A 22,157-nucleotide genomic window follows, 5' to 3' on the forward strand; every position below is an offset into this window, starting at 1 on the left:
GCAGACCAGTCTATCCCCAGAAGACCTTTGGGCAGTTTCCAGTGAACTACTTAGTACCTATTGGAAGCTGCACAAAAGTGTTAAAAGGAGGAAATAGTAATCAAAAGTGCACAGTAATCCTTTACTTTACTCCCCATTCTTTATTCCTCCATACTCCTTGGAATTGGAATTTTTATCTAAATTTCCCCTCGTTCACCCAAGCTGAATGTTCTGTCCTATCGATGTTCTTTCCATTTTTTCAGATTTGTATCCACACCCTGTCTTTTCATTTCCATTCAAATCTATGGATTCCTTTTCTTAACCTGTAAAATCCTTTTGAAACAAAGTTTTAAGAAACTGCATGGGCAGCATATTGCTGAGCCATGCAGACAAGCTTTTAAATTCAACTCTCTGGTCTATCCTGAGTAAACTGGCTTTGACCAGCGCGGCAGTGTGTTTAAACAATGCTGGGGAGGAAAATTCCATGATGGTCCATCTGTGATTATGCCATATGTTTATTCAACCAACCTTCGTCTAGAATTTCACACCAAGAATTAAATCTTGCCATACTTGGTACCTTCATAAAAATAATGAAATTGGTTGGGGAGGGAGAGCTACTACTTGGATTTATTTCTTACATCTCCTGCATATTGAGTTTTTTCAAACTTTCTTCACTGAGCTAGGAATTAAGGTATTGCTGATGTGGGGAAAGGTAGTTTTGCTTGAGAATGAAATATTTTTGAATGCTGGAAAGTCTTGAATATAATGAAGTATCATTGACTCATCTATGGCTTCTAAGCATAATTTAGTTATTCAGTAGCCTATCTTTGGCTTGTTCTAACTGTAAATCGATCCAGCAAGTATGTAGCAACTCTTTGCAGATGGATGCTGAAGGAAGTTTTGACTGATTCTGTTCATTAGACTACAAATGTGAGCAAGTTACCAGAGCTACAAAAAACACCTCTGCAAAACAAAGAAATGAATGCACCATCAGTTTCCATTGTGAATCAGCAGCCCAATACATTCAAATGTCTTGCTGCAAGCTATTCAGAATTTTCGGTAAGGTTTACATTTTTTAACCTTCTCTACCCTTGAATCTCATTTAATTGACTACTACAAACTTTTTAAACTTAATGGCTTTCTTTTCTAGCATCATGGAAGATTAACACTTTGCAGTTCATTCTAAATCAGTAACCGCTCCCTTTCTTTATACCTGTTTTAAATCATTTCTATGTTCCAGCTTGCAATATGAATACCTTTAATGCAAAGTCTTGAGGCATTTCATGGGAGCATTATAAAGCAAAATTAGAGTCACAAGGTATTAGGACAGATGTCCAAAAGCTTGGATGGAGGGGTAGGTTTTCAGGAGCATCTTAAAGGAAGAAAGAGGCAGAGTCAGGTTTAGGGAAGGAATTCCAGAGCTAGGGAAGATGGTGGCATAGTGGTAATGTTACTAGCCTGGGCCTTTGATTACTAGTCAAGGGTTCAAATTTGACCATGCAGCTGGTAGAATTTAAAATTCAATTAATAAATTCTGGAACATAAAGTTAGCCTGATCGTGAAACTCATAGATTGTTGTAAAAATCCATCTGGTTCACTAATTTCCTTTTTTGGGAAAGAAATCTGCTCTCCTTGCCTGGTCTGGCCTACATGTCCAGACCAAATTGTCCTCTGAAATGCTCAGTTCAAGCACAATTGGGGATAGGCAACAAATGCAGGCTTTGCCGGTGACACCCATGTTCCATGAAAGAAAAGAAATAAAGTTTGGGGCCTAGAGAACTGAAGACACCACTATCAATGGTGGAGCAATTAACATCTGATGTTCAAGAGGCCAGAACTGGATGCATACAGATATTTGAAGGTTCTAAGGCTAGAGAAGATTAGAGATGAAGAGGCTGAGGTGATGAAGAAATTTAAACAAGGGTGAGCGTTTTCAAATCAATGCATTGCTTAACTGGGAACCTATTTAGATCTGAGCATGGGTAATAGATGCATGGGACTTGTTGCGAGTACGGACACTGGTAAGCAGTGGTTTGGATGACCATGTTTATGGAGAGGAGGATGTGGGGGGGGCAGCTAGAATAGTTGGTAACAAGGCACAAGTTTCAGCAGCAGACAAATTGAGGAAGGGGTGAAGTCAATTGATGTTGGAGGTGGAAATGAGCTGTTAGTGGCTGCACAGTTAAGTGGGCGGAAGCTCATTTCTGGGTCAAATGCTCCAAGGTTTCAAATAGACTAGCTTAATCTCAGGTTGTTGCCAAGGAGAGGGATGCAGTTGGTAGCTAGAGAACTGAGTCTGGACCAAAAACAATTGCTTCAGTCTTTCTGATTATTTAATTGGAGGAAATTTCTGCTTATCCAGCACTGAATATCTTATACTTGGACAAATAGTCACAGTGAGGTAGAGCTGGGTGTCAATGTACATATGAAAACTAATGCTATGTTTTTGGATGTTGCCAAGTCACGGCATGTAAATGAGAAATAGGGGGAAATAGGAACAGGTCTGGGATAGATCCTTGGTGCACCAGAAGCAAGCGTGGGACAAGAAACCAACTTTGGCTATAATTCTAAGAATGGAACCAGCTGAGTACAATTCCCCTTTGTTAGATGACAGTGCAGATGTATTGAAGGATGGTGTGGTCAATATGTCAAAAGCTGCAGAAAGGTCATGAGAGGAGGAGGAGAGCCTAACTATCTTGAATTGGGTGTCAGTATTGTCCTTGGCACACAACGTTGGGCAACATTTGTTAAACCATGATGAATCATATCTAATGTTGGTTGCTGTTTTTAAGCTTTGCAAGCATGAGCTGGTTGGATATAGTCAGTACCTTGCATGTTGTAAACAGCCAAAGGGACGTGCACTTGATACGATCCACCAGTCTTTGGGACATACAGCCTGCACATCTAGCATCACACAGGCACTGCAATTCATACACCACATTACTCATTTACGTGATAGGCAGAACGTATTTTGCTTGATGGCAGCATCCTGTTAGTGGTCAACATCACTTGTGTTGCTACTGCATAGTAGCAGTGTGAAATGGTTAACTTCACCAAGTTTGAGATACCTTGCCCTTCCAGGGTAACCTGAGGTAGACAGGGCACTTTTCAGGACTGAAAGTAGCAGCCTTAGGCTCCTTCATGAGTTTGTGATATACAGCGAGCAATCTGATCAGGGTAACCATTGTCTCGCAGGATGGCTTTGTGCACTATTTCAGCATCAAGCTTGCACGGTGAGAAAATGGCTCTGGGCCCTTTTTTTGAGATTGCTGATGAGGCCAATCTTGTGGCACATGGAACTGTAGGAATCCCAACATGTGTATTGACCAGTAAAGGTAGGCTTGTGATAGACAGTAGTAGAGAATCCCCTGGTAGATTTCTTAATGAGCATGTTGAAGAAAGGGAGCTCATTTGCTCCATTTCAAGGGTGAATTTAAGTGTAGGATGGAGCCCATTAAGGTGTATAAAGAAATTCTTACATGCAGTTGCGGATTCAAATGTAGCAAACCTATCGTCTACATATTGGAAATATGCAAGGGGTAGAAGTTTGGATGTCATTAGATTGAAGATGTGTTTCTTGTGAAACCCAACAAAGATGTTTCTATGGCAATGCCTCTACCAATCACATGTAGGAACAGGAGCAAGCTATTCAGCCCATCGAGCCTGTTCTGTCATTCAATATGATCATGGCTGATCATCCACCTCAATGCCTTTTCCCATATTATCCCCATATCCATTGTCATTGGTATTTAGAAATCTGTCAACCTCTGCTTTTAAACCTACTCGATGACTGAGCTACCACAGCCCTCCAGGTTGGAGAATTCCAAAGATTCACACTTTTTTAAGTTTTAAAATTCTCTGTCTTGGTCTTGCATGGCTTCCCCCTTTTTATTTTGAGATTGTTCCCCTGGTTCTGACTCCCCAACCAGGGTAAACATCTTACCTGCATCTACCCTGTTTATCCCTTTAATCATTTTGTAGGTTTCAATGAGACCACTTCTCAATGTTCAAAACCCTAAAGAATACAGGGCCGGTTTCCCTAATCTCTGCTCATAGGAACGTCCTGCCATCCCGGGAACAAGTCTGGTTAAACTTTGTTGCACTCCCTCTACGCCAATAACATCCTTCCACCCTATAATATTGTGTGTTGCTCCCTGCGGCTCTTGTGCGCCCCTCCCCCTTGATGGTGGAATTTGTGTTCAATAAAAATCTGTAATTAAAATTCTAATGACCATGAAACCATTATCAATTGTCATTAAAAAAAAAACCCATCTAGTTCGTTCATGCATGGGGAAGGAAATCTGCTGTCCTTGCCCATCTCACCTACATGTGACTTCAGACTCACAGCAATAAGGTTGACACCCAAATGCCCTCTGAACAAGGGTGGGCAATAAATGCTGGCCTAGCCACATTCCATGAACAAATGAAAAAATGGTCATTGCTGTAATCTGAAAGTTGTAATGCCAAAAACATTGCTTTATTCATAGTTGTATCTACTTGAAACTTTCCTCCCTTTCTGTCTACAGCGTGACTTTACCAGAAAATCTAATCATGTCAGTGAACAGCTTAATTCTACGACTCTTGAAAATCCTTAGAATATCTTGTATCCACTTCACAGCATACCAGGTCAGGAGACTTACTCTGCATCATTCTTTGACCAATGGTAATTGAACAGAATAAGTACACAATGAAGGTAGAGGGCCTTTGTTCTTTTGGATATAATTGCATTCTAATTGGGTTTGTCAATTTTTGCCTTTTGTCTTTTTTATATGTTGGACTCATCTATTTGTCTTCTAGCATCTACCCCTCTTGCGCAAGCCTCTACACTGCCCTCAAATTTCAGCTGAATGAATTATAATTTAACTGAACTATGCCTTGATAATGAAGTGCTTGCTAAAATGCTTACATTAAATTTTTAAATTTGTGTGTAATAAGGTGAAATGAATCTTGCTGTTGAAATTTCTAAAATCAAGAATTGGATTGATCTTTATGGTTTTCAATTTAAAAGGTGCTAATACTGGCAATGAGCCTAGTATGAGAAAATAATACATGTAACAAAACTGCTACCTAGATAATATCTCTTATTTTGTGAATTTAGACTGGTGGCTTGGTTTTCCAAAGCACAAATTAAGAATACTTTACAGCTTTTAAATGGCTGGTAAATACACTGTCTTGTTTAGTTGGTGTTTGTTTAGAGGTATTGAGCTTGTCATTTTAGAATCTTTCAAAAACATCTATTGTCCATTGTGCAACCTGATGATATTAGAAGTGACTTTCTTCTAGTAAAGGTGCCTTGAGAACTGAATAACTGTTTTTGGATTGTGAAACCAGATATATATACAATAAAATATTTTGGATACAAAGCATCTGTTTAATATTTTGGAAAACTTTGATCCCATGATGAGGTCCTACTTTGTGTACCTTACAAACTTCTGCCACATGCATATCTAAAGAATATTGTGAAAATGGCCTACTCCAAGGTTGGGTAGATGCTTCAGTGCAATGATCCAAAATAGGAAGTTTATAAAGGTTGCCACAGGAGCAACTACAAGTGACAGCATAAGGATTTGGTCCGGATTTAAATTTTTAGGGCTGCTAATTATTTTCTCAATTAACTTTGTATCCCCAAAATCTACAATTTGTAGGTCAAGCTCAGCAAGACATTATACAATCAAGTGAGACAGCATTCTTGCTGTCTTCATTGCCTTTTGTTGAATTTATTAAGTAAGGATGTTATCTCCCAAAGGTCCAGATTCCCTCTGGTGTTGACAGCAAAGGCAAAGTCTTTGTCCTGATCTACACTGAGCAGGTTTGGATGTTGAGTTGTGTAGCAGAAGAATTCACCATAAGAAAAATCTGTGCCAACAATGTCTTGGAGCCTTGATTCTCAGGGTCTCTGCCTTAGGGTATAATTCAAATTAACCCTTTCTATTAGTTAAAAATGGAGTCACTTGCTATTTTTTCCCCACCTTTTTATAGCTACAGTCATATAGCCATGCAGGGAGACAAATGTTTGTTCTTTTCTCTCTGACCCAGAGATTACATTTGGCTGTTACATGAATAAAGGTACAGATGACATTCTCGAACCATATTACATCCTTAAATGTGGGCTTCACAAACATGGGAACTGCTCATCCACCTCTGAAGCTCTGTATCAGGTGTTAATTTGTGCTTCCAATGGTGACACACAGGAAAGATAAGCAAGGAAGGTGTCTCCCTAAATTATAAATGACTTGCTCTTATTAATGCAGCTAACTGAACAAACTATTCAATTACTTTCTAATTAAAATATATATGTTGCACTCTCTTTCAATAGAGGGAGAGGGTTCATGTGGAGGGTGGAATTATCTCTTGGAGGTCTTGATCTTGATGTGCTTTTTAAAGCAAAAGGGATGCTGTAGCATCCCAAGCCTCCTGATGCCAAATACTTACCAGTAAGTTTCTCAGCACTAGCAGCTTGAGCTGGCTGACAGTTGTTTAACTATTTTACTTAGCTACTGAGCAGGCCGGAACTTGACACAATCCCAAAATGTTAGTCGTAAATATAAAAATATTATCAAACTTGAGTACAAAAATGGCATTCCAAAAGTCTGCTCTCTTGGGTTCTGTAGATTTTTCAAAAATTTCTAATCCTCCCATTGCTTAGCTAGAGAAAAATCCAGTTTTGTTTTCTGCTTTGATCAAATAAATTGATCTTGGACCATGTCCAGAGCAGCACTGAATTTTCCAGATGTTTACAAAATGGAGCCAGATTCTCAGCGGTAGTGATTCTCTTTCCCTAGCTTTGCACCAAACTACTTCTTCCCCAATGAGTTGTTATTGAAATATGTCTGCCTACTGAGCCTTTCCCCATCCCTAAAAAATTCTCTTGGGTTGGAAACATACCGATCAAAAAATTGTCCAGGTACACTTCCCCCTCTGCCCATTTATAGTATAACTATAATATAACTAAGAAGCAAAAACTATAGGATTTTTACTGTGTAATCTCCTTGCAAATTTGTTCCTCCTAACCTTTTGGGTGGCACTCTGGGAGTCCTCAGCATCAACTCTGGGCCCCATTAACCCCCCCCAGTTCAGTTAAATATGAACAAGGTAGCCTTCTGAAATAAAAACACAATGCTGGGAAAACTCAGGTCTGACAGCATCTGTGGAGAGAGAAACAGTGAACGTTTTGAGTTTGTATGACCCTTCAGGGTTCAGGTAACCTTCTGTTCCCCTTCAGCTGAAGCATCAATGTTCCTCAGTGTTCCACATCTCTTGGGGGTAGAAAGGGCATGGATATATGTTGAGTGAGAGACCTCAGTGTTGATCACCAAAAGTGCCTTGGGAATACTACTGAACTGGCTGGTAGCTGAAAGAAATAGTTACTGGGGGTTCATCAGGTAAGATCTGACAAATGAGAAACACCTACATGAACTTATCTTCAACCTCCGAGGAGGGTGTGAGAGGAGGACTCTGGGACAGGCAGTCAGCAGCACCTAGAGGATCTAGCATCTAGTCTTACTAGAGTAGGAGTAAGGGTAAAATAAAAGCAAGGATCCATATTCTAATTAGTTAAGATATGTCTGGGGATTTCAGTCCTGTGATTTGCACATCCTGTACTATGTGGGATATCCTAGATGCTCCTGGTGGTCTGGATGACCATGTGTGCAGGAGGTGCCTCCGACTGGAGCACTTGAGCTCTGGGGTTTAGAGCTTGAGCGGCCGCTGGGGCGGTACGGTGCACTCAGGAGGCTGGGAGGTTTGTGGATAGCACCTTTCAGGACATGGTCACCCTTCAGCTTGAAGGGGGGGAAATGGGTGACTGCCAGACAGAAGGGGACCAGGTAGGTAGTGAGGGAATCCTCCAAGTGCATCTCGCTTGCAAACTGTTTTTCGACCTTGGAAAATGGTGAGAGACATCCTCTAGAGACCAACCAGAGCAAAGGCCATGGCATTGAGTGGTCCAGCTGCTCGGCGGGAGGAAGGAGTGTAGAAGGGCAATAGTGGTAGGGGATCCGTTAGTGAGGGGAATAGACAGGTGTTTCTGTGGCTGTGGATGTGACTCAAGGATGGCATGTTGCCTCCTGTGTGTCAGGGTCAAGGATGTCACAGAATGGCTGCAGGACATTCTGAAAGGGGAGGGTGAACAGCCAGAGGTCCTGGTCCATGTTGGCACCAATGACCATAGGAAGAAAGAGAAATGAGGTCCCGCAAGCAGGCTTTAGGGAATTAGGTAGGAAATTGAAAAGCAGCAGTTCAAAGGTAGGAATCTCTGGATTACTCCCATAACCATACAGTAGTGAGTATAGGAACTAAAGGATAGAGCAGATGAATTTGTGGCTGGAGAGACGGTGCAGGAGAGAGGGCTTTAGATTCCTGGGGTTGTTTCTGGCAGACCTGGGACCTGTACAAGTTGGACAGGTTACATCTGAACAGGAATGGGAACAACATCCTCATGTGGAGGTTTGCCAATGCTGTTGGGGTGGATTTAAACTAAACTAGCAGGAGATGGGATCCTGAAAAGTAGTTCAGAGGGTAGAGAAGCTGGGATGGAATTAAGTTAAAACACAGTCTGGAAGGCAGAAGAAACATAGGCTAGATAAGAAAGAAGTGAGTTTAGCAAGGATAAATGGAATATGTTTTAATGCAAGAGCCTGAGGAATAAGACAGACTAGCTGAGGGCACGGATGGGAATGTGATATCATAGCTATGACTGAAACTTGGCTGAAAAGAGCAGGATTGGCAGCTCAATTTTCCTGGTTATAGGATATTCAGGCGGGATAGAGGAAGCGGGGGGGTGATGGTTGCAACCTTGATCAAAGAATCAATCATAGCAGTGAGGAGGGATGATATCTTAGAAGGATCATCAAATGAGGCCATATCGGTAGAAGTAAGAAACACAAAAGGGGCAAACATGCTGATGGGTGTGTACTATAGCCCCCAAACAGTCAGTCAGAGGATCAAATGTGTAATCAAATTTCAGAGGTGTAAGAATAGGGCAGTAATAGGGGATTTTAACTACCCAAATATTAACTAGGATAGTTTTAGTGTGCAAGATAGGGAGGGAGCAAAATCCTTGAGTTGTATCCAGGAGAACTTTTTTAGCCAGCATGTAGAAAACCCAACAAGGGGGGGTGCATTTCTGGACTTAATATTTGGAAATGAGCCCAGGCAGGTGGAAGGCATATCAGTAGGGGAGCATTTTGGAGATAGTGACCATAACTCAGTTAGATTTAGGAATAGTTATGGAAAAGGACAAGGTTGGGCTGGGAGTAAAAGTTCTAAACTGGGGAAAGGCTAATTTTACTAAAATGAGATGTGATTTGACCCAAGTGGACTAGGAGCAGCTACTAGCAAATAAAACTCAGAGCAGTGGGAGGCATTCAAGGAGGAAATAGCGGGAGTACAGGGCAAATATGGTCTGCCCCTTTGTCTTTACAGGAACAAGTCCGGAGAACCCTGGGTGTTGAGGGACATAAAGGTTATGATTAAGAAAAGAGAAGCTTATGGCTGATAGAGGGTTCAATATGGCAGAGTCCCTAGAGGTCTATAAAAAGTGTAGAGGGGAACTTAAGGAAATTAGGAAAGCTAAGAGTGCATGGAAAAGCATTGGTGGGTGGAATGAAGGAAAACCCAAAGGGTTTTTTTAAAAAATATATAAAGGGCAAGAAAACAACTAGGGAAAGAGTAGGGTCAATTAGGGACCCTAGAGGTAATTTGTGTGAACCCAGAAAATGTGGGTGCAGTCCTCAATGAATACTTTGTCAGTCTTCACAATGGAAAAGGATGACGCGAACAGACATCAGGGTGGAGGATTGTGAAATATTAGAGGAAATTAACATAGAGAGTGGATATGTTTAGTGGTCTTAAAAGTGGATAAATCTGCAGACCTGGATGAGATGTATCCCAGGCTGTTCAGGGAGGAAAGGGAAGAGATATCAGGGGCCCTGGCAGTAATTTTCCAATTCTCTCTGGTCACCGATGAGGTGCCAGAGGACTACAAATGTTGTCCCATTATTTTTAAAAAAAGAGGAAGGGATAGATCAGGAAACTACAGGCCAGTCAGTCTAACCTCAGTGGTGGGGAAGTTACTCGAAAGAATTCTGAGGGACAGAATACATCTGCACTTGAAGAGACATGAATTAATCAGGGATAGTCAGCATAGATTTGTTAAGGGAAGGTAGTGTTTGACAAATTTGATTGAATTTTTTGAGGAGGTAACCAGGAGTGTTGATGAGGGTAATGCATTTGATGTGGTCTACATGGACTTTGACAAGGTGTCTCATGGCAGACTGGTCAAGAAAGTAAGAGCCCATGGGATCCAAGGCCAAGTGGCACATTGGATCCAAAATTGGCTGAGAGGCAGGAAGCAGAGTATCATGGTAGAGGGATGTTTCTGTGACTGGAAGTCTGTTTCCAGTGGGGTTCCGCAGGGCTCGGCGCTGGGCCCTTGCTGTTTGTGGTGTACATAAATGATTTGGATTTAAATGTAGGGGGTATAATCAAGAAGTTCATGGATGACATGAAAATTGGTAGGGTGGTAAATAGTGAGGAGGATAGCTATAAACTGCAGGAGGATACTAATGGGCTGGGCAGAGCAGTGGCAAATGGAATTCAACCCGGAAAAGTGAGGTAATGCACTTGGAGGGCTATCAAAGCAAGGGATTACATTATGAATGGTAGAACCCTGGAAAGTACTGAAGATCAAAGGGGTATTGGTATGCATAGCCACAGATCCCTGAAGGTAGCAGAGCAGGTAGATAAGGTGGCTAGAAGGCATATGGGATACTTGCCTTTGTTAGCCAAGGCATAGAATACAAGAGCAGGGAGATTATGCTGGAACAGTATAAAATGCTGGTTTGGCCACAGCTGGAGTACCGCGTGCAGTTCTGGTCATCACGTTATAGGAAGGATGTAATTGCACTGGAGAGGGTGCAGAGGAGATTTACCAGGAATGCTGCCTGGGCTGGAGGGGCTGAGAGGAAAGATTTGGATAGGCTGGGGTTGTTTTCCTTGGAGCAACGAAGGTTGAGGGGGACCTGATAGGTGTATAAGATTGAGGGGCATAGGTAGGGTGGATAGGAAGGCACTTTTTCCATTAGTAGAAGGGTCAATAACCAGGAGGCATAGATTTAAGGTAAGAGGTAGAAGGCTAAGAGGGGAGTTTAGGAGAAATTTTTTCATCTAGAGTGGTGGGAGTCTGGAACTCACTGCCTGAAAGGGTGCTTGAGTCAGAAACTCTTGTAACATTTAAAGTATTTAAATATTAACTTGCATTGCCATAGCCCTGGAAAATGGGGTTCGTGTTGTCAGATCTTTGGTGTGGACACAATGGGCTGAATGGCCACCTCCTGTGCTGTAGATGTCTGAGTCACTGTCACAGATGTATCTGTCCAATCCAATATTGATAGGAGTGACCATGGCACAGTTCCTGTGGTGACCAAACCCCATCTTGTGCACTTGGTACACCTTTCATTGTGTTGTGTAACACTTAGCAGGTTGCTAAGTGGAATAGATTTGAAGATATATAAGCTCAAACTGGGCACCCAAGAAGCATTATGGACCATCAGCAGACAACTCTACCCCAAAATCTACAGTCTCATAGCTTGGTACCTCATTCCTCCACCACCATTAACCCAGCTGCCAGAATCAAGTTAATGAAATATGTAGAACATGTTAGTAAGTGCACCATAAAATGAGGTACTAGCCTGAAGTTACAACACAAAACAGAACTAACATACTATAGGCAGAAGTATCCCACAACCAACAACTTGGGGGGGTTACCATTGACCGGAAACTGAACTGGACTAGTCATATAAATACTGTGGCTACAAGAGCAGGTCAAAGGCTAGAAATCCTGTGGAGAGTAATTCACCTGACTCCCAAAGCCTGTCCACAATCTACAAGGCACAAGGCCTGGATGAGTGCAACTCCAAAAACGCTCAAGAAGCTTGAAACTATCCAGGACAGAGCAGCCCGCTTAATTGGTACCCTATCCACAAACATTCACTCCCTCCACTGCTACTGCATGGTGGCAGCAGTGTGTACCATCCACAAGATGGACTGTAGGAACTCGACAAGGCTCCTTAGACAGCACCTTCCAAACTCATGAGCGCTAGCATCTAGAAAGACAAGGGCAACAGACACATGGTAACATCACCACCCAGAAGTTCCCCTCCAAGCCACTGACCATCCTTACTTGGAAATATGTCACTGTCCCTTCACTATTGCTGGGTCAAAATCCTGGAACTCCCTCCCTAACAGTACTGCGGGTGTACCTACACCACATGGACTGCAGCGGTTCAAGAGGGCAGCTCACCACCACCACCTCAAGGGCATTTACAGCTGGGCAATAAATGCTGGCCTAGGCAGTGACACTGACATCTCAAGAATTAATGAAAAAACATGGATCAGGTGTTCTGCCATATCCAATTGTGAGCAGTGGTAAATAATTAAGCAACTTATGGAATGATGAGGCTCCATGAGCACCCCTAATGATTGTGGAGCCCAGTATGAACAATAAGGTTGACGCATTCGCAGCCATTTTCAGCTAGAGGTGCAGATGGTTAGCTTGGCCTTCTCTAAGTCCCCACCATTACTAATGCTAATGTTCAGCCTACTCAATTCACTTTATGTGATATCAAAAAATGGCTCAGCTTGTTGAACAGAGCCAATGTTACAGATTCTGACAATATCCTGCTGTAATGCTGAATTTCTGTCTTCCAGGACTATTTGCACCTCTAGTCAAGCTGTGCAGATACAAGTAAAAACTGACTTCGGCTGACAACATGGATCATTATGTGCTCGCCCTAAAAAAGCAGGGTAACTCCAAGTGATCAATTATCGTCATTATCAGTCAATGCCCATTCATCAGTAAAGTGATGGAAGGAGTTATCTACAGTGTTATCAAATGGCACGTACTCAACCATTAATCTGCTCAGTTTAGGTTCTGTCCAGACCACTCAGCTCTAGACCACATTACCGCCTAGTCCAAACATAAGCACAAAAACAGAATTTCAGATATAAAGTGAGAGTGTCTGCCTTTGACATTGAGGCAGCATTCAAAACAGCCCTAATAAAATAAGTCAGCAGAGATCAGGGGCAATACCCTCCACTGGTTGAATTCATACCTGACATAAAGGAAGATTGCTGTGGTTTCTAGAGGACAATTATCTCAGACCTGCACATTGTTGCAAAAGGTGCTTAGGCTCATGTCCTAGGCCCAGCTATCTTCAGCTGCTGCAATGTCATTCATTCCATACAGCAGAAGCGGGGCTGTTGCTGATTATTGCATGGTGCTCAGCTCCATTTGCAATTCTGCAGAAAATGAAGCAGTCAATGCTTTACGCAGCAGGACCTGGACAATGTCCAGGCTTAGGCTGAGGAGTGGTAAGTAATGACCATCTCCAAAAAGACACAATCCAATCATCTCCCCTTGCTATTTAATGGTCTTACAATCACTTCATTCATTCCCTCAATCAACAAGCTGGGGATTGCCTTTCTAGCCAGTTCTTCAGCAATAATGCATTCAATTTAACAAGCTAACATTTAAAAGTGCAAAGAAGATACTGCAAACAGGCCATTTGTGATGGACAATTTTCAGAAATTGGCCAAACCTTGCCTCCCAACATTCCAAAGAACCTTGAAACAGGACCTAAAAAATCTTTGATGCCAATCAACAGATGGCAGAGGTTCTTCCTACCAAAAGTCACACTGCACTTCTCTGTATTAAATTTCACCTGCCTCTTACCCACCCATTCACTAGTCTGTCTTTGTCCTTTTGAGGTTTGACACCATCCTCCTCATTTCACTTGTAAGTTTTTTTTATCATCAGCAAATTTTGAAATTTTTAAACCAAGTACAAGACATTAGTGCCTGTGTTGTGCACTTTATTCCCTATCCTAGTGTCCAATTAAGTGTTTCCCCAGTGATTACTACATGAGAGGTGAAAGGATATTAAGTCTCCATTGAGGGCACATTAGGTGGCTGAAGAAGTCAACTATTGGCCTAGCGAGCCTGATTGCAGACTGTAACATCTTGATGTGGGTTGGAGCAGTCTGGCCCACCTGGCACTGTGGTTCTGCAGGAGAACAGACTGCATGGTTGTTGTGACACTTTGGAGGCCTGCACCAACATTGGCCTGCAGAGCCAAGATTGCAGTGTGAACTGCTATAGCAGCTATCTGAGCTTCCATGAAAGCTGTCACTAGAGGCCTACTTGTGGGGGGGTATCACTGTGCTTATGGAGTTGACCACTCAGTCTGTTTTGGGGCCTGTGGATTTTGCTGGGGCTCTCTGCCTCTCAGAACCTTTGACTGATGAATCTGGAGCGCTTTTAAAGCTCAGTGATTCTCAGGGCTCTGAGGCCTTGTCCAGCTCTTCAACTTCCATCCTTTTGGCAGTGCACTGCTCACTTCTGGACCTATCTTCCCCTCCCCCAGTTCATGCCAGCTGCTCCTCTAATTACAGATTTCCTTTTTCCTGCTCCAATCACAGATTCCCTCTCTCTTTTTCAAGATGTTTTCTTTCACAGGATGTGGGCATCACTGGCTAGACCAGCATTTATTGATCATCCCTAATTGCCCTTGAGAAGGTGGTGGTGAGCTGCCTTCTCGAACTGCTGCAGTCCATGTGGTGCAGGTACAACCACAATGCTGTAAGGGAGGGAGCTCCAGGATTTTGATCCAACAACAGTGAAGGAACGGCGATATAGTTCCAAGTCAGCTTGGTGTGTGACTTGGAGGAAAACTTGTAGGTGATGGTGTTCCCATGCATCTGCTGCCCTTGTCCTTCCAGGTGGTAGAGGCTGCGAGATTGGAAGGTACTGTCGAAGGAGCCTTGGTGAGTTGCTGCAGTGCATCACAAAACCTTGTGGACCTACATCCTTGGAATGGGAAGGAACTCTAAATCCTGAGAAGCTGGAATCAATTTACCATCAACTTTACTCCCAGCCAGAATCCACAATAAACCAGATTTGATAATCCTCTCTGCTGGTTAGAAACATTTCTTGCCTGGCCGGCCAGTTACTAGCCTGTCTATTCTCAATCAGCAACATTCTTGTCCAGTAAAGCAATTTACAATGTGTTCACTTTCAGTTTTAACATTTAGTTATATTCGTTGATGCACTTTCTTTTCTCTCTGAAGGATTTATTTCCTTTTAAAATTTCCCCACTTTAACTTGCATCCAATACTTTTGTGGCATGTGCAGAACAGTGATTAATTATCAGTGGTGTAGTGCTGCTCCGGCTCACCACTCCGGCACCTTCTATTTAAAGCAGACTTGTCCAACTCAATGTGGCCTGCCAAACTTGTGGGCCATTCAACTGACTTATATTTGAAAAATGCTTTAAAGCTGCTCATCCAATCACAGGCTATTTCCTCTTGAATTTGCTGCTGATAGGCTGGTTCCTCTTTAGTTAGCCTGGGATTGGACAAGCAACAAAGAGTGGGAAAGTAAGTTTTGAAGGCAAGTTCCAGGGGCCAGAGCGGGAGGGCAGCGTGGTGGGGCACGAGCACCCTAGGAGAGCCTGAGTGGAGGGTGAATCAAGAACAAAAATTGCTGGAAAAACTCAGCAGGTCTGACAGCATCTGTGGAGAGAAAGACAGAGTTAAATTTGAGAGTCCGTATGACTCTTCTGGAGCAAAATGGGTATTTTAAGGTAATCTGACACGCTGTGCATAATATTGCCCGTGGCAGACCGTACTATTTGTTTTAACCGTTGGTATCACAGGAACAGTATCCAAAGCAGCGGATCTGAAAAAAATGAATGTTCAATTGCCTCCCACAACTCTTTCTCCGGTACATCGATGATTGCTTTGGTGCTGCTTCATGCTCTCGTCTGGACCTGGAAAAATTTATTAATTTTGCTTCCAATTTCCACCCTCCGTCATTTTCACATGGTCCATCTCTGACACTTCCCTTCCCTTCCTTGACCTCTCTGTCTCAATTTCTGGTGCTAGACTGTCCACCAATATTCATTACAAGCCTACCGACTCCCACAGCTACCGTGACTACAGCTCCTCACACCCGCTTCCTGTAAGGACTCCACCCCATTCTCTTCGCCTCCGTCGCATCTGTTCTGATGATGCCACTTTCAAAAACAGTTCCTCTGACATGTCTTCCTTCTTCCTTAACCGAGGTTTTCCACCCACGGTGGTTGACAGGGCCCTCAACCGTGTCCAGCCCATCTCCCGCACATCCGCCCTCACACTTTCCTCTCCCTCCCAGAACCATGATAGGGTCCCCCTTGTCCTCACTTATCACCCCACCAGCCTCCGCATTCAAAGAATCATCCTCCGCATTTGCGCCAACTCCAGCATGATGTCACCGCCAAACACATCTTCCCTTCACCCCCCCGGCGGCATTCCACAGGGATCGTTCCCTCAGGGACACCCTGGTCCACTCCTCCATCACCCCCTACACCTCAACCCCCTCCCCCAGCACCTTCCCATGCAACCGCAGAAGATGCAACACCTGCCCCTTTACTTCCCCTCTCCTCACCGTCCAAGGGCCCAAACACTCCTTTCAAGTGAAGCAGCATTTCACTTGCACTTCCCTCAATTTAGTCTACTGCATTCACTGCTCCCAATGCGGTTTCCTCTACATTAGAGAGACCAAACACAGACTGGGTGACCGCTTTGCGGAACACCTTCGGTCTATCCACAAGCATGACCCAGACCTCCCTGTTGCTTGCCATTTCAACACTCCACCCTGCTCTCATGCCCACATGTCCGTCCTTGGCCTACTGCATTGTTCCAGTGAAGCTCAACGCAAACTGGAGGAACAGCACCTCATCTTCCGACTAGGCAGTTTACAGCCTTCCAGACTGAATATTAAGTTCAACAATTTTAGATCATGAACTCTCTCCTCCATCCCCACCCCCTTTTTTCCAATAATTTATATAGATTTTTCTTTTCCCACCTATTTCCATTATTTTTAAATGTATTTCCATCTATTGTTTTATCTCTACCTTTTAGCCTTTTTCAATCCCTTCCCCCCACCCCACCCCCACTAGGGCTATCTGTACCTTGCTCGTCCTGCTTTCTACCCTTAATGTCACCTATTAGCACATTCCTTAGATAATATCACCACCTTCAACACCTCTTTGTCCTTTTGTCTCTGACATCTTTTGGCTATCTCCACCTATCACTGGCCCTCTATCCAGTTCTACTTGTCCCAACCCCCTTTAAACCAGCTTATATTTCACCTCTTTTCTATTTTTCTTTAGTTCTGTTGAAGAGTCATACAGACTCGAAACGTTAACTGTGTTCCTCTCCGCAGACGCTGTCAGACCTGCTGAGTTTTTCCAGGTATTTTTATTTTTATTTTGAATGTTCAGTCGCGTCTGTGTAAATGACAAGGTAAAGTAATGCCTCCAAATGTTGTTTCTGGTGTTTTAATTCATTTTGAAATCAGGTCACCGGATTGTAAGGTAATGTTTTGCATTGCCAGAGCTAATGCAGTTCAATCATTACCCTGCATTAAATGGGAAAGTCCCTACTATATGAAAGAGATGGAAGAGTCATATGGACCCCAAACGTTAACTCTGACTTTCCATAGATGCTGTCAGACCTGAGTTTTTCCAGCAATTTTTGATTTTGTTTCAGATTTTCAGCATCCGCAGTATTTTGCTTTTATTTACGCTTGCGATCCTGTTTCCCGTTAGGAGCATTGTTTTAATGTTTTGGCTAAGTATCATGACACACGTACTCTTAGACATAACTAAAAGAGGAATAAGGAAAAAATTCTAATATATTGAAGTTTCTGCCTTATAACTAAAAATAAAGCGGAGTTACGAAATGAAACAGCATGTCAAACTTCTGAACAATATTACTGCTTCCAATTGGCAGGACGCCGATTGTACATCACACCAGTCAACGGCGAACAAGACAGTAACGATTCACTTAGCTCAATTTGACTTACGAAGGACAATATTCGCTTTCATGGGGGGAGCTAAACAAACTGAAATGCGCAAGTGCAAGGGACAGTGATGTTATCAATGTTATCCAAGATATCGCGGGTGGGAGCCCCAAAATCGACCTGTTTCTCCATCATGCACTAATCACTTAAAAAGTGGCAAGTTTGTTATGAGGCAGCCATTTTTGGCGTTTGGCAGTGGCTAATTCCAGGACTGCTGTATTTACTAAAGTTAATCACTCAACTAGGCAAAAGGACTCCTTGTTTTCAAGAAGTAAGCGGCCACTAATTCTTTAATTTGGGTGCAGTTTCTGCATTTCATGCACTGCAAGTCAAAGCCATTGGGAGTGGCGAATGTCAGCCGAATTTAAATTGTGTTTGCAGCAGTTGCTGGTTTTACAGTCTCGGAGGCGGCGCTTGGATCAGTGTCAACCTTGCAGTGCTGCATTGAGCTCGTAAACAGACCCAGCCCACATGCCCCCGCCTCGAACATTTAACATTGCCCGCACAATAGACCACAGGGACAAAATACTTGTATTCTCGTTCTCCGAGGGTTTGCTCCGTGAACCGATGGGGATGGGGGTGGGTGGATTGCGGGGGGGGGGGGGCAGGGGGCATTCCTCCCTCAGAAACACGCAGAAAAAAACTGGTCGGAGCTGAACTTACAGATATTTAGTTTAAAATCAGAAAATCCCTGGAAATACTGGGCGGGTCTGGCAGCTTCTGTGAAGATAGAGACCAGAGTTAACGTTTTCAGGTCGATGACATATTTATTTCGTGTTTGTCAGTCAAGTGCCACAAGTCTGATTGTCCACATCTCAATGTGCGGAACTACTCACTCGCCGCCGTCAGGTTTCAAGGTTGGGGGGGGTGGGTGGTTGGTAACAGGGGGTCGGGGGAACTTCTAGTCGCTCCTTAAATTGTGTGGAGCTGTAAAGCGAGATATTCCTATTGGCCGGATATAAATAATCTGAAACAAATGTAGCGGATGCACTTTATACTCAGTATATACGCTGATCCTTCCGAGTATGGCTGCCTTCCATTGTTCTGATTATTATTTGTGGCACAATAAGTTTTTTTTTAGGTATTGAGTAGTTTGGATGGCAGGGCATTAAAGCAAGGTTAGCCATAGAATAGTTACAGCACATTGTCTTTGTTCTCTGCAACAGCAACTCAGCAAGTCCCACTCCCCTGCCTTTTCCATGTAACCCTATAAAATCTTTTCTCTTCAGATAATTATCCATTTTCCTTTTGAAAACTGCAATTGAATTTGTCTCCACCACACACTCAGGCAGTGCATTCCAGATCCAATCCACTTGTTGCATATAGTTTTTCCTCATGTCACCTTTTTGTTAATCGCCTTAGGTTCTCAACCTTCTGCCGATGGGAACAGTTTCTCCCCATTTACACTATCCAGATGCCTCATGATTTTGAACACATCTAACAAATCTCCGCTCAAGCTTCTCTTCAAGAAGAATAGCCCCAGTTTCGCCAATCTATCCACATAGCTGAAGTCTCTTATCCTTGGAACCATTCCCATAAATCTTTTCCGCAGCCTTTCTAAAACCTTCACATCCTTCCCTTTGAGGCTGAACCAATGTTTTATGAAGGTTCATAACATGATTTATGCATATATACACCAAGGTCCCTCTGCTTCTGCACGCCCTTTAGAATTCGGCCCTTTATTTTGTCACCTCTCCTCATTCTTCTGACCAAAATGTGTCACTTCACACTTCCCTACATTAAATTTAATCTGCCACAAATCTACCCATTCCACCAGCTTGTCCATATCCTCTTGAAGTCTATCACTATCCTCCTCCTCAGTTCACAATACTTATAAATCTTGCATCGTCTTCAAATTTTGAAATTGTGCCCTGTATACTCAGGTCTAGATTATTAATATAAATCAAGAAATGCATTGGCACATCTACATACCATCCCCCAATCAGAAGTAAGTAAAGCTTTCTGTAATTCATGTTTTAATAGGCTTGAATTAAATAATTAAACTGTTGCGTAATGAAATTCTAGCTATAACTAAAGACTAGTGATTCAAAATACCACAAGGTTTGAAATAAAATGCCTACCGGCAATAATATTTTTCCCTTAAAAAGCATATTTTCACTGACATTTGGGGACTCAAATGATTAATATATGGGAAAATAATATAATAGTAGATTTAGAAATTATCTGGCCATCAAATTTTTTTTAGAGCTCCTGCACCTCAAAATTTGTCACAACACCACTTAATTGTTTAACTGGTTTCAAAATGGAAGTCTACTGGAAACATAATTCACTGCATTGACAGGATCCTCGTGTTATGAAATAGCAGCTCTAACTTTTTGTGGCAGGTTTAATTTGTATTTACAGCACAAATGAAACAATCTCTAGATGATCATGACAGCGAGTTCTGGTATTTTTTTGAGGCTAAAGGCCAGCAATTTGTGGTGATTCACAAGCTACGATGGAACTCTCCCTCACCACATGTTTCTGTTGTTTTTTTTACATAAATAACATTGTGTGCTTATTGAACTTGCCATTATTTTTCCAGCAAATTTTGGGCTCTGATGTTATAGAAGAATTTTCATTGCCTAAAATGATGTCAGTTTTTGATCAGTGAATCAGATCTACATAGAGGGAATTGCAGTATCTTCCTCTGGAAATCCACTGATACAGTTCACAGAACTGTTCACTTCAAGGAAACAGCAGAAGCACATTTATGATTGTTAAGGCCAGTACAGATTGAAAACCAATTTAAACATATGAAACTATGCTTGGGAATGACATACCTCAAAATAGGTCAGGCCTTAAATCAAAGGGAACCATTGAATGTGTGACATTTGGAAAGGCTATAGTCACAAGCTACCTCTCTAATATTAATGAATTAATCTCATGATAATAGAAACAAAATACTGTGGATGCTGGAAATCTGAAATCATAAAACCAGCAAGCACTGGAAGTATTCAGCAGGTCTGGCAGCATCTGTGGGGAGAGAAACAAAGTTAATGTTTCGAGTCAAATATTACAGAACTGAAGAAGGGTAGAAATATGATGGGTTTTACACCATCGACAGTGGGGAGGGAGAACAAAAGGGAAGATCTGAGATAGGGTAGAGGGCAGGAGAGATTAAATGACAAAGATCTCCTGGAACAAAACGCAAAGAGAGTCTCTTTACTACAACTATTACCATTCCCTTTGCCTTTTGTTCCATGACATCTTTGTCATTTAATCTCTTCCACCCCTACCCTATCCCAGACCTTATGCCCCCTCCACCCTTTTGTTGGCATAAAACCCATCACGTTTCTACCACCTTCATTCCAAAGAAGAGTCATATTCAACTCGAAACATTAACTCTGTTTGTAATCTCTCATGGTGTTGCTCATGGTTAGCCATCCTGTCCCCCTGCCTGAGTCTTTCTCCCAGCCTCCATCTCCCACCATTTTCCTCTCATGCTGCTCGCTGGTGCCAGTTGCTGAACAGGTGGATGGATAGCAGGATAATAATGATGATGGTAGGAACATAGACATGAAGGATCAGGGGAGGTAAGACTGAGTCTGATGGTTTTTTGGGAAAGACAGTGATGGAGGAAAATGGAGGCTATCAATTTTCATCCTGTCTGAACCTCAATCTATATGCCCTATCCTTCCTCTTCCACTTTCTACCCTCTACCCCTATTGCCTTGCATCGTCTCCTTTCCTCTCCTAATTCCGACTTGATCTGAACTCCGCCCATCACTTTAAACATTCACTCCCACCACCATCGCCACACAATAGCTGCAGTGTTAACCATCTACAAGATGCACTGCAGCAATTCGCCAAGGCTCCTTAGACAGCATCTTCCAAACTCACAATCTCTACCATCTGAAATGACAAGGGCAACAGGCACATATCAGCTGCAAGTTCCCCTCCAAGTCACATACCATCCAAACTTGAAAATATATCACTATACCTTCACTGTCACTGGGTCAAAATCCTGGAACTCCCTTCTTAACAGCACTGATGTACCTACACCACATGGACTTCTTGAACAGAAGGCAGCTCACCACCTTCTCAAGGGCAATTAGGGGTTGGCAATAAATGCTGGCCTTGCTAGCCAAGCTCACATCCCAAGGACAAACAAAAGTAAATCCCATGTAATGAAACAGAATTTGACTTAATACCCCAGTATTTGCTTCGGTGGGGCATCTTGTGGCATGACCCATTTGTTAGGTTTTTTTTCCCCTCACCCTTCAGTTCGTAAAATATTTGTCCTGCAAGTTGCTGAATGTGGAAACTGATAACAGG

At 42.7% G+C, this 22,157-nt stretch overlaps 1 protein-coding gene across 1 annotated transcript in view; it reads left to right on the forward strand.

The window, feature by feature from the left end:
• The window catches only part of prc2 (protein regulator of cytokinesis 2), a 37,216-nt gene extending 31,873 nt beyond the window's left edge, over positions 1 to 5,343 (forward strand). The window contains exons 13-14 of the mRNA XM_078546262.1: positions 901 to 1,038; positions 4,506 to 5,343. Of these exons, the coding sequence (XP_078402388.1) occupies positions 901 to 1,038; positions 4,506 to 4,574 (207 nt within the window). The 3' untranslated portion in view covers positions 4,575 to 5,343. The remainder of the gene's footprint in view (positions 1 to 900; positions 1,039 to 4,505) is intronic.
• Positions 5,344 to 22,157: the final 16,814 nt, after the last annotated feature.

Source organism: Cetorhinus maximus, chromosome 1 (genome assembly GCF_964194155.1).
Source record: "Cetorhinus maximus chromosome 1, sCetMax3.hap1.1, whole genome shotgun sequence".
Classification (NCBI taxonomy): Eukaryota; Metazoa; Chordata; class Chondrichthyes; order Lamniformes; family Cetorhinidae; genus Cetorhinus; species Cetorhinus maximus.